The 12525-nt window shown below is 38.2% G+C and overlaps 1 protein-coding gene across 1 annotated transcript; it reads right to left on the bottom strand.

The window, feature by feature from the left end:
- Positions 1 to 3189: 3189 nt before the first annotated feature.
- On the bottom strand, positions 3190 to 12413 carry QPCT (glutaminyl-peptide cyclotransferase). Its single transcript, XM_009575903.1, has 6 exons — positions 12271 to 12413; positions 9896 to 10177; positions 7096 to 7272; positions 6152 to 6251; positions 5550 to 5666; positions 3190 to 3494 (listed from the first exon to the last, which is right to left on the bottom strand). The coding sequence occupies exons 1-6, from the start codon at positions 12343 to 12345 to the stop codon at positions 3349 to 3351; spliced, it is 897 nt and encodes a 298-aa protein (XP_009574198.1). The 5' UTR covers positions 12346 to 12413; the 3' UTR covers positions 3190 to 3348.
- Positions 12414 to 12525: the final 112 nt, after the last annotated feature.

Consider the following 12525-nt stretch of genomic DNA (forward strand, 5'->3'; position numbering starts at 1 on the left):
CTTTAACTTGTTCCAACTGTGATTGCATAGGATCACTTCACTTGTAGGTAAATGCGTCAAGCTTTAGAGAATCTGGGGGGCATGTGCCATTACTTAGGCTTAAGATTCTTGTGAAAAACTGCATTGTCCTGATATAAAAGGAGCTAGAGCGCCTACTACAATACAAATAACTAGTGTAATATGAGGGGGTTTTGCAGCTTTACCTATTGAGTAATGGCTCTTGAGTTCATTCTGTTCTGCGTTCCCTTCATCCAGGTAATAACCACATACACCTTTGGGAGGACTCTGACAAGCCAGTGACAGCCTCTCGTGGGTGGTAGATTGATGATTTTTATTCCCCCCTCCGCCTTGACTGAGATGTGACAAATCCTGTTCAAGGAGAGAACCTGTGCAGCAATTCTGCTGATTTGTGTAATTATTAGATTAGTTGAAGTCCCTCAGTTGATTTCTGTCCCCTGCTGCCACCATCCAACAGGGACAGAGAAACTATGCAGGGATAGGTTCTTAACATAAAGCCTGTCTCTGAATTCTGAAGTGATTATCTATACTGTGCATGTCCTACAGATCTGGATACTTAGTGATATTCAATGTTGAAACTGCGAGTGGGAGATACTAGTCCTGGTCTTTTCACTTGTATTTTTTGTTTTCCGGGTATTTTGTCAAATGGCTAGACTTTTTTCTACCTGCTTGTTCTCCTCTGCCTTAGTAGCAGTGAGAACCCACCTTGCACCATGTCTCTGCTTTACTGACTACTTCAGGTTCTTTTGCTTTTGGGAGCATAGATTCTTGGATTCACATGATTACTGGGCTGATCTACGTTTTCCTTCCAGCAGTTATTTTTTAAATGAATGACAGATCATATAGATTGCTAAGATGATGACCCTCCCCTCTTTAAGTAAACCCTTTCAGGGCTTACATCCAGTTAAGAGAAGGCCCTCTTTACCTGTACCAAAAAACCTCCCAAAACCAAAACAACAACAACAACAAAAACCAAAAAAACTTACAAAAACCTAAGATAAAAAAAAAAAGCAAGCCTCTTCATGTTTTCTTTGTGTTTTGAGAACCATTGAATCATACTACACCAACCTGTATCTTATTTCTTTGAACTAAGTAAACATAACTCAAGAGAACTGCATGCTCAGGTAGTGAGAAGTAGGTAACAAAATTGACATGCCAGAGATTTGGTGTACTACATGGTTAAATTATGGTTTCAACTAACTCTAATAGAGATTTTTAAAAATTAGGCTTTTCCCAGTTATAACAGCCCTCTGACCCCACATTTCATAATGAAGCCTATTTTAAGTTAACTTTCAAATTCTTGAAGAAGCAGAGTAGCAGTGCACACTGCAAATGCATACTGCATTTTTCAGAGGCCCTGCAAAGTGTGAAGAACCATAAGAGTTCACCTGTAAAAATGAAATTAGCCACACAAACTAATGTTTAGTATTTCTGTATATAGCCATTTTGTTACCTTTTTTTGCCACTTAGGAGGGTGCAGTAGGTGCCTTATACTGCTCAGAGTATTCAACTTCAGAAGATTTAATTTAGTTGTTTAGAATGTTTTCTCATGGGCTGAAGTAGAGGAGAAATGATAGCAAAGAGTTCAAATAGCTTTGATGTATTTACAGAGATGTACAGTAATATCTGAAAATAAACACATCTGTCCAATTTTTAGAATTTTCATTGTATTCTATTTCAGAAGTTGCATGCAAAATAGAAACATTTCTCACAAATGTTAAAGTGATGGGAAAACATAAAATGCTTTTGTTTCATCTTGAGCAACAAAACCAGATTGAATGTCATTTTCAGGTTGTCCTGTCATAGTAAAATTTTACAAATTTGCATTGCTGTAAATACATGCTTCTATTTACATATTTTTAAAGTTGCAATATTGTCTTAGGTTCAGAAATGTTTGCTTTAGGAAAATGGTAAAATACAGGCCAAATCTGACATGCCTACAGCTCCATAGGAACCTTACTTCCTTTTTAAATCTCTTTGCCCAGGATAGAACTTTCTAATGGAAGAAGTTTGGAGCAGTAAAATACTGACTTGTTTTTTCTCAGTTCATCCTCTACCAGCTTGATTTTTTTTTTTTTTTTTTTTCTTTTCCCTTTCTTTCTTCAAATGCTCTCCTCTTTTTCTCACCAGTGGAAACCGTAATTCTGTATGTGCCTTTGAATACTGTTCTTCTGGCTTCTCCTATTGATTTCATTCCAGACTAGATTTTTGCCAGTGTGTTATACTAAATTTATTGAATAATTCCAGTATGGAATGTAAAAGCACAGGGTTGTTACACTGGTGAGTATCTTTGTAAGTACCTTTTTCTGACATAGGCTATGGCTTGTCCTTACTTTTTGGTGCTTAAACCGTCTTCTTGCTTCTGACTCTCATACTTACTTTACTCTTGATAGATAGCACTTTGCCTTTAAAATTATATTTATATAAAACTATAGTTTCTAAGTGATCACTTTTCTAGTATAATTACTTCTGACGTAATCTGTATTAAAAACAGCAGGTTTGTTTTGGTTTTTTTTTTTATTTTGGGTCAAATTGTGAATGATTCTCACATGAATGAATGGTGTGTGCTGCGGCATTGCTCCCACACACCACCTACTCTTCTGTTTCTATCTCCTGTGTTGCAGTCAAAGCATGATGGAAAGCCCCACATACCTTTCTCTAAGCATGACTCCCCACCACCCTTCTCCATCAAAAAGTATCCAACAAACGACAGCAAGAAAATTGAATTTGGGTTATTTCTCTGTTTCCTGGTGGCCTGTTGTCTGCGGACAAGAGCCTTTGCAGCCTTCCTTGTAGGGGAAGGAACAGAGGGAGCAGAGAGGATTAAAAATCCCTTCTGCGTGTCAGGGGTTCTAGCAACTCATTTCAGGATGAAGTACTTTAGTTCAACCCGAAGTAAGAGTTTGTTTTAGTGTGATTTTTGCCTCTTTTGATAATGTGGTATAAATTTCCATTGCTGAACACCGCAAAAGTTGGTCACACCTTGTAAAAACTGTAGCTAACACTTAAGTCGGGAGGCATTCCTTCCTGGGATCTTAATATGTGACATAAAACAGTGATAACAATCTGGAAAAATTGTCGGTTTTTTTATTCAGAGGTAAGACATGGAAAGATCAAATTCTTTCCAGGCTGAAACTAATTCTTATTTAATGCTATCTTATTTGGCTACATGGAACATTGGGCCAGGAACAGCTGAGTCAATAATCAGTCTAGCAAGAGCTATCATTATATTTGGCTTTGCTTTAATGCTCTCCAATGCAATTAAATAGCAAATGTGAAGGTGGGCATACAGCATTTAGAATGAAGTACGATTTCTTGCCATTTTGTCTATCACAGGTTTAGATATTCCAGTACAAACACTTGCAGGATTTTGCTGAGATTGTCAATAGTGGTTTTGTCAAGGTTTTCTTCTGTGTCCTCCATGGTATGCCACACTGCAGGAAAAGGGGATGGAATCAGATGTAGGACTGGAACCCCTATAAGGAGGAAAGTGAAATTTGGAGAAGAAATATTGGAGAAGTTTTGTTAAGGCAATTGATATGTCGCCATTTGGCAATAGTCAGGTAACTGCTCAATAAATTTACTTTATAGAGGAGTGTGTGTCACTGCAGCTTCCTTTTACCTTCTCTTTTTTTGAAGCCTGTGACTGCAGCCCATCCATTTCATTGTGTGTTTCCTAAAATGGGCACCTTCCTTTCCTTTGAGTACTTTTCCCTCTTTTTTTTTTAAGGCACCTGTAGCTAGTAGTTTTACTCTGATACTTGCTTTTTTGTTTTTTTTTTGAGATTCTTTGCATTGTTGTTGTTGATACCATGTTTAGGAGCTACAGAAGGGCAGAGAAACCACTGCAGCTCCCCAAACTGAAAACTGATTACCATGTTCTTGTGACAGTGTTAAGATTGAGCACTTTTTTAAGCATTTTTTAGTCCTCTCCATAAATGGTAAAATAGGGTGTCTGTATTTTTACTCTGTGAAACAGAACCACTGTTATCCTCAGATAAAAGAACTTCCACTGCATATATATACACATGAGGCCATCTATACATAAACTGCAACTTTTAGGTAAAAGAGGAGTTAAATCAGTCTTCTGCTTCCTGATCGCTTTTTGTGGGGAGCATTGTTTCTCTCCAGCCCCTTTCCTGTTTTACTGCTTTTCCTCTCTCATTTTTCAGCTGCATACCACTAAGGAATCTCTTTTCTTCACTAGGTTAATCGTGTTATTAGAAAAAGTTTTGAGATATAATCATTGTTCTCCCCTATCGGCTTCTCCCATGTAGGATTTCTGATATCCCTGGACATGCATATGATGGCTTTGTTGGTTTCGTTGGACCTGGGCCTTGCCTTGGTGTGAAAAATGAAAGATTCCTGGAGTTGAAGAACCATTGTGCAGGAGACAGTAACCATAGCTCAGTGAAGAGAGCACTCGCTTGGAAGTGGAGAGGTGTAGCTGCTCTTGTGCCTGCTTCCAGAGCCACGTTACTCAGTAGTTAACAGAGCATAAGCAATGGTAAAATTAGGGGCTGGATATGAAGATACCTCCCTCCTTTCCTAGGTAGATACCCTCTTCGTTGAACTAGTGTTACATTCCTTTTTGGTTAACCCTTCTCTAGCAATATGACTCTTGTAGTCCTTGCTGTACAGTGGAAAACTTCAATCAGAAGAGTTTGCTATATCTACTACCCTTCTTTGGCCCACCTTAGTTTTGAAGATGCTCTGCTGAGTGCTTGAACCGAGAAGGACATCAAATCCACATCTTGAACTTGGACAAGTGCTTTAATCACTGACCTGGTGGCAGCAGTAGTACAACTGCTTTCCCTTTCTTTGATTGCATCCCAAAGGAAAAGAAGGGATGCAAAAGTCAGGCTATGGCTTAGGTGTCTGCCAGGAGAAATGCTTAGGCAGGGAATCCCAGTTTCAGGTATGTGCCTAATTCCAGGAGGGATTTCAGGCATATTGTGTCCTTTGCTATTTCTGCTGACTACTCTATGCAGCTTTCCCACCCCTCAAGCTGACAGTTATGAAATCTCCATTCTCTTTAGGGAATGAGGGTGTCTAATTTGAGTATGTGAGTTTTTGCAGGAGTCAGTGCCTTCAAATTTAAACAGGTAATAGTGAGCATTACTGTAACTTTGACAACAGATCTTTAGAGATTTTTGTAGTCGTTGAAGATAGGACCCTTGAGTGTTTCACTGCTCCTAGAAATAGTAACTAGCTGGCTAGTGTAGTATGTAGTGATATCCCACTGGATCAGAGTTGCGTATCTTTGTAGGACACTACTGCTGACAGAAATTTCCATTATCTCCGTGCCAGTGGAGCTGCGCTCATGCAAAATGATGATGGGTATGTTTTATCGCTGCTTTTGTTTGGGTATGTTTTTCAAAGCTGTGACTCTTGGCCTGCGTAAAATTGGATTTGGAAGCCTCAAGTTGGGGCAAATAAGCTTGAAAAATGGGATCATATGCACTTGCTCGTTCACTAAATGATGCATTTGTTACTGAACTTATACTTCAAAATATAAGAGCTTCCGGTACCTCTTAATAAAAATGGAACATGGTCATCTTCAACCAAGCCTCGATGTAAAGTAGTCTGGAAATACTGCCTTTCAACAAGGTGATTCTTCAACAGATTCATGTTGTGTAGCTCTTGCTCTGTAATTCACAATGAAAGTGATTATTACAACTTCTGGACAATATGATGCATGTTAGCACACCTGAATTATTTTTCCTCTCATATGGAAGCTTTTTCCATCAAAGAAGAAAAAGGAGTTGGTGACTGTCTTTTGCATTTATTTAGTACTTAGAAGACCAAGATTGGTGCTATTACCATCATTTTACAGAAGTGAGAACTAAAACACAGAAGTGAAGCAGTTCCCAAGAGTCGCAGAGTGACAATCAGTAATAGAATCTGTTTCATGGCTTCCAAGTGTCTGGGAATTTTCCTCAGTTATTTTATTATTTAAATATAAAAATCTTCGTATAGGTTTAAGATGCAGCAAACTTAACATTTACATTATTAAATATTGTAACTGTAAAACAGAAAAGTAATCTAAAAATCTGATTTACAGGACTTACTACATTCAGAAACTACACAGTAAATTTTCAAATGCATCAAAAGCCCATACCCTTCTCCTTACCAATTGCTTGAAGCCTCTGAAACCATCGAATAGTGTTTGGAAAATAATTGGGAAAGACTGGGTTTGGTGCACCAATTAAATCCAGTAGTACCAGCAGGTCCTACAGAAGAAAGAATCTTTAATACAGAATTCTTTACATTACTACACCACCATCAGCAGCAGCAGCAGCAATGAAACCTCTTGGTAGTTGTATAGGTCATGACTAGGTCTTTGATAGCTCTGGCCAAAGATCTGGCTTGGTGCCTGAGAAGAACTCATTAGCAGAACTCGATTCCAATATAATGCATTTTGCTCTCTTTCCGAGGAGGAAAAAGGTAGGCAGTTTCTCTGTTCCTCAAGCTGAAGCAGATTGCATCACTTTGTTTGCAGTTTGTGTGGTATATTCCTTTAAAGGAAAAACTATGGTAGGTGGGGAGAAAGAAGAGGAAATTGCTTCTTCCCCAGGGAAAGACGTTTTATGAGTCACAAGATACAGTGACAGCAGAAAAGTGTCTCAGCAGTGAGTAGGGAAACTAGAAGGCAGTAGGGAGAAGGGAGCAGACAACTAGAATGTTAGTAAGAATCAAATGGAGAGCTTGCTGTAGCTTAGCGCTGAGCTAGGGAGATTTGTTCATAGACTGGCACTATGTCTGTGCTCTTTCCTAATCACTTCGAATTATCTCTCTTGAAGAAGGTGGGTTTCATAGTTTATATTCTAATAAATTTGTGTATTTTGATTTTTCTGTGATTCCTCCTCATACTTGTATGGAGAAGGTCTAAGCAGATTCACCTGAAAAGCTCTTGCCAACTCCCTATTTTATCACATCTCATAAAATTTCCACAAGCCTGCTTCTTCCTTTAACTTTGCTGGGGTTCATGGTTTCTTGGGAGTTTGGCCAATTACTAATTAAATATTAAAAAAATGCAATTTACTATTACTCATTAGGGAGGTGAAAGCCACTTACTATGCCCTGCAGCTGATTTGTGGTTGTTGAACCAGGTGGATGTGGAGTAGATACCATTTTTTGAGCTAAGTGTTGAGATCCGTAGAGGGAATCGGAAGGGGACCACCGGACAAAGGCTTCTTCACCGTCAAAAAAAATGAGCTGAAGTGAAAGGTCTGGTCTGGATGTTGAGCTGGTCTGTTGGAGGAAGGTAAAAGTAACATAACTGATTCTGGCCAGAACATTAAATAAAGGACAAATACTGTAGTCATATAAGCAACATCAGTAGGGGTATATTTTCAAGGTACCCTATGCAAACCCTTCCTATGGCTGTTAAACACGCGTTATGGTGTAATAGTAGTAGTGATCAGTCATTATTATTTATGTAGCACAGTGACATGTTCTCCAGTCTCATTTTGGTTCTGGTTAAAAGTTCCATTTCTGACTTTAGTGGGCATGAGCTGAGTATGTTGAGACAGGTCTGCAAAACCACGTAGCAGAAACATCATCTCAAATAATGAGGAGACATGTCGGCAACAACACCTGATGTGAGTGCTAATATTATTACTTGATAGCGCCACAAAGGAGTAATATCTCTGCTACAGTTGTGCATCAGCAGAGGTGAATTATGTCTTTGTAAAGCTGAAGGTTCTTTAAGGGACAAAGAGCAGTCAGTCATAAGAAGAATGACCATTGCTTTTGCTTCAGGAGGACCTGCAACCACCCAGGCAGCTTTACCCTAAAACCAAAGCACAGAGTGGAGTGGATACACCCTTCCCTTTCAACAATCAAAAATATCACAGCAGTAAAAACTAAGAATATATTTGATTAATTTATTTAATCATAGGAGACAGCTGTGTGAACTTTCTTCCCAATGTAGAAGGAGCCTTTTTTCTCTCTGTTTACTAACTGAAGCCTTGTTTGCACTGGCAGCATTTCCTAGTAATCTACAAGATGGCTAAACCCAGTTCGGTTCCGCTATATGAACAGTTTTGGGAACTGTAGTCTTGGAAGTTGCCATATATATTTTAGCCCCTCTATGAATTAATGTTACTTCAAGTAAAATTGCATGATGTGGTTAAAAAGGTGGGGTCACTGGCAATAGCCATGTCCTGTATGGGCTACAGCTCCCAACTAGCTGGAGCTGATCCAATATAAACAGTAGTGGAAAACTTCTATAAAATGTCGCTCACGTAGGCAAGATGATATTGATTATACTCACAGTGATATATGGATTTCTCTAATGTCAATGCTTTGCTGCCCTTTGTCCTCTGCACAGGACAGAGCTCTTTTGATAGCAGTCATTTTGCATTACATTCTGGAGGAAACTGTATTAACGCCATTTGAATTTTAGAAAGTAGTATTGGTTATTATTATTATTATTACTATTTAACACATTCCCAGGTCTGAATAATGTAGAGAGATGTCTTTGCCCTTTAATTTTAAAGTTACTTTATATAACTGGAGAAACATCAAGATGAAAATCAAGCTTCAAAAAAGTCAAAACCAGCTTCAAGTCAAAGTATAAATAGATTTGGCTGAAAACATAAGAGTCTGTTATGCTACTGTGAGCAGAGCAAAAAGGTCATAGCTAATGTCTTAAGCAGATGGATCCCAAAGTGTATTTTGTTAACAGACTGTACAAATTGTAGCCTGTGCAAAGTAATTAGATTGCCTTTTTGTCAAATGCTGTCATCTTACATGATAAAACAATTTAATCAAAAAATGATGTATTACTTGCGAAAAATTCCAGTCTTTAAGTCGGTGTGCAGGTTGTTCCATAAATAACCATCAGGCGAATTTATTCTAAATGAAGCTTCTAAATGAAAGCATATGTATTACAGGAGTGCTTTGTTTTGTGATTAAAAACATTGCCATATTCTTAATCTTCAAATTCTTAAATATTCTGATATCAGAAGGCACCAAATCAGCTTCTGGAAACAAGTGCCGACAAGTAATCTTAATACCTGAGCTGAGTATATTCCCGACACTTTGTAAAGCATTTGAGAGACCTTTTTCTGTGAAAACTCTGTTAGTGTAGGAGAAATATTCTTCTGTAAATAGCAAATACTGAACCAGTAGATGGCACTCATGAAGCTGTAATCCTACAAGTTTGTAATCCTACAAGCTTTTAGAGCTTGTAACAACAACAAATTTTTGTGCCCAGCAATGGCAGCACTTTGAAGCAGATTTTCATAGCATAGGTAACACAGACTGATAATATTATATAATTACTTGACTGTTTTCCTGTACTCAGCCATCACTTGTTTCATAAATAAACTATTCAAATTGATAAAGGAAAACAAGAAGAAAAGCTTGAAATCATTATGGGATGGAGGGACGTGAGTGTAACTCTCCTGCACAGCAACTAGTTCATCCGTCTCCCAAAACAGCATGCAAGTGTGAGATTTTAAAAATGCAAGATTCAGAAAGCAACAAAAATTTGTCAATGTTCCTAGATATTACTGCATACAGTAGGAGCTTCTGAGTAGGGTTCTTTGTCTTTTAGATAGAAAGTAGGATTATATCTCACTGAGTCTATGAAACATGTATTACTCATGTATAAATTGTTATTTTTATATAGTATATATTTATTAGATAATTTTTAGATAGTCACCCTTTGCATAAGAAGTTTCAGTGTGATAATGTATACTCTATAGTAGTAGATACAGATCCCTGTTCTGTTCTTGAAGTCAGTGGGAGTTTTACTATAGGCACAGCGATCAGAGAATCAGGCACGCAGGCTGTGGGAGAGAACATGAAAGTGCCCTAAGGCCTATTGCTATTGCAAAACCAAATGAAAATGAAACAAGCAAACTACCTTGATTAACTGAAGCTTGTTATCCAGAGCACGTGCTAGCTCCAGTATCATAGCACAAGGCACGGCTGAATCAGTTGCTCCTACAAATGCTCTCTCCTGCCATTGCTGTCCAAAGAATTTTGAGTCGTAGTGGCAAGCAAGTACTAGATGGCGTTTTGCAGAGGGGTCGAGAGTGCTGATAATATTTGAAAATGTTTGATATCCATATGGTGTATATCTCTGAAATGTATCTTCTTCAATTTCCCAACCAGCCTGTAATCTTTGAAGACGGTGCTTGATGTGCTGCAATTAAAAAAAAAAAAAAAAAATCAGATTAATATTGCTTGCTTCAGAAAGATGTTGCAGACAAAGTGCCGTTAGCTTATTAATAGTGGCACTTAAGCTTATTTCTGTAAGTCCATGGTATTTTTAAAAGATAAATTTTATAGCAAAAAATTTAATGTCACTATATCAAGTAAGCAATATCTTTGCTACCTTAGCCTCTGACTGGCTCGCTTGCTATTCACTTCTCCCTTTTGTCTCTTGTCTTTGGAGTCTGAGGGTGCTTTGAATGATTGCTCATTAATATGACACATTAAGATCTTGATCTCTGAAGTTTCCAGGCCAGTGTTTTTTCAGGTGTAACCAGGACAGATTCAATGTTTACCTCTTCAAATCTACACTCAATTGTGTCATTAAATTAAATGTCAAAACTGGCTGCAGAGAACTTGTTGTGGCTATTTTGACAATTACCATGCATAGACGCCACAGCAGTATAAAAAAAAATGCTGTTTGGTTTTTTTAACTTCCATGAGAAATCTGCCTTTCAAGTGGCATAAGTTGTTTACAAGGCTGTAAGAGACAGTCTGATTCGTTTAAATTAAAGAAACAATTAAACATTTCAGAATAATCTTTTAAAAATGAAATCTGGTAAGTGTAGCTCATGTAAAGATAAAAATGAACACAGTAAATCTATAAAAGAGATCATTCATTTTAGGTAGCTTCCTACCTAAAGAAAATACCTCTAACAACCCCAGTTATACTTAGTACAGAGTTCTGGCTAACTCTTACTAGAAGGCCATCTCTATTGAGCAACTTATTTTTATGGGTCCCTAGAGTGCTTCTTCAAGGCAGATTCCTCTCTCTTTAAATAAACATTAGGAAAAGCCTCTAAGAGGAAAAAAGAAAATAGACTTTGAAGACTTGTCCTGCTCTTAGTAAAGTCAGTGGGATTATTGCCATTAATTTTAGTGCTAGAACAAACTTCCATTTTGTTTGTGGTCTGCCTGAAAGCTTTTATGGTGTTTTATGGTCTATCCTTTATCTGTACACCGAGCAAAGGAAGTCTGTTATGGATTAAGAGGCGTATATAAGCCTGGATGGAGTTCCCAGTGTGCACTATCCTGACTGGCACTAGCCTTCTCCCTTAAAGGAGTCTGATGCATTTTCTGTGTCTTTAAAAAGAAACGTCATCCATTTCAAACTCCACTGTGCTTTGACAATGTAGGACTCTTCTTTTTTTCCTTTGGTGGGGGTCCACTTTAGTATATGCTGTTACCTTGTAACAGGATGATCCTGTTTTGAATATGATTTGTGGTTTTCTAGCCTAGGCTCAGTTGTTTTTTTGTTTTTCTCACTTTTTCCCCTTTCATTTGGCTGCCTTCCACGGTATCACTAAAGAAACCACAAAGCTAAATCAATACAGACACATGCGCGCGCACACACACAAAGCATAAAAAAGCTGCATTTTTCCAGTCTACCAATTGCAGAGTGGCAAATAAACTTACTGTTAAGGTAATAAGCTTACTATTTAGGGTTATCTTGGAGCTGTTCAGTCACTGCCTCAAGGGTAGATGAAGGCTGGTGCTGTACTTAAACCAGTGCTGTGCTTTGTCACGTTGACCATCTAGGCTGCCTGCCAGTTTGGGCCCCTTTGATCCCTTTTCGTGTTGATCCACTCATCTGAGGCAACACTACAGGGGAGCGTAACAGCACAGGACCTCTCCAGAAAAAGGGCGGGGGGGGTGTCATTTATTTCATCCCCATGTAGGGTCCCAGGGGGTTTGAACCAGAGGCCAAAAGCCTGTGCATGTGAGGAAAAGGACAATTGTTGTGTTGTACTTTGGGTACCAAACCGAAGGCGAGCTTTTTCATTTAAAACATAAATTTTAATATGTTGGGATTTTTTTTCCATCGTGCTATGCAGCCCCGGACAACGATGTCAGCTAAAGTGCAAGCTATGTCATGTAGGCTCTCTGCAGTCTAGACTTGAACAAATGATAGAGTTCATCCTACCAAATGAAAGGAATGTGTCTGTCCCTTTAGTGGTCACTAAAGGCACTACCAGAATATAAATAATAGATGTTCTTACAGGTTTTCAGGAAATGTTGTCTTACCTGTCGTACGACATGATTTCCTGGTGATCCTGAGTATCTTTCTATCAGGATAGGGCGCAAATCATTCTCCCACATTTTGGAAACATCTGTGTTTGCTGCAACTTTTTGAATAGCGTCAGAATGTAAAATTCTTGGTTGGTGAGAATACTGTAGAAAGGAGAAAAAGGGAGAGATTGCTATAGCTATAACTATTACTATACCTTTTTAACCATGGTTTTCTTCAGAATTACAGTAAATGTGATATATTTATATTAA

This window comes from Fulmarus glacialis, unplaced genomic scaffold (assembly GCF_000690835.1).
Source record: "Fulmarus glacialis isolate BGI_N327 unplaced genomic scaffold, ASM69083v1 scaffold40704, whole genome shotgun sequence".
In the NCBI taxonomy this organism is placed as follows: Eukaryota; Metazoa; Chordata; class Aves; order Procellariiformes; family Procellariidae; genus Fulmarus; species Fulmarus glacialis.

Coding starts and splice junctions, on each gene's coding strand:
- QPCT (XM_009575903.1), bottom strand. CDS start 12,345: ATGTGGGAGAATGATTTGCGCCCTATCCTGATAGAAAGATACTCAGGA. Junction 7,273..9,895: donor ACAAGCTTCAGTTAATCAAG/GTAGTTTGCTTG, acceptor TTCCTCCAACAG/ACCAGCTCAACATCCAGACC. Junction 3,495..5,549: donor TGTTCCATTTTTATTAAGAG/GTACCGGAAGCT, acceptor TCCTCCTTATAG/GGGTTCCAGTCCTACATCTG.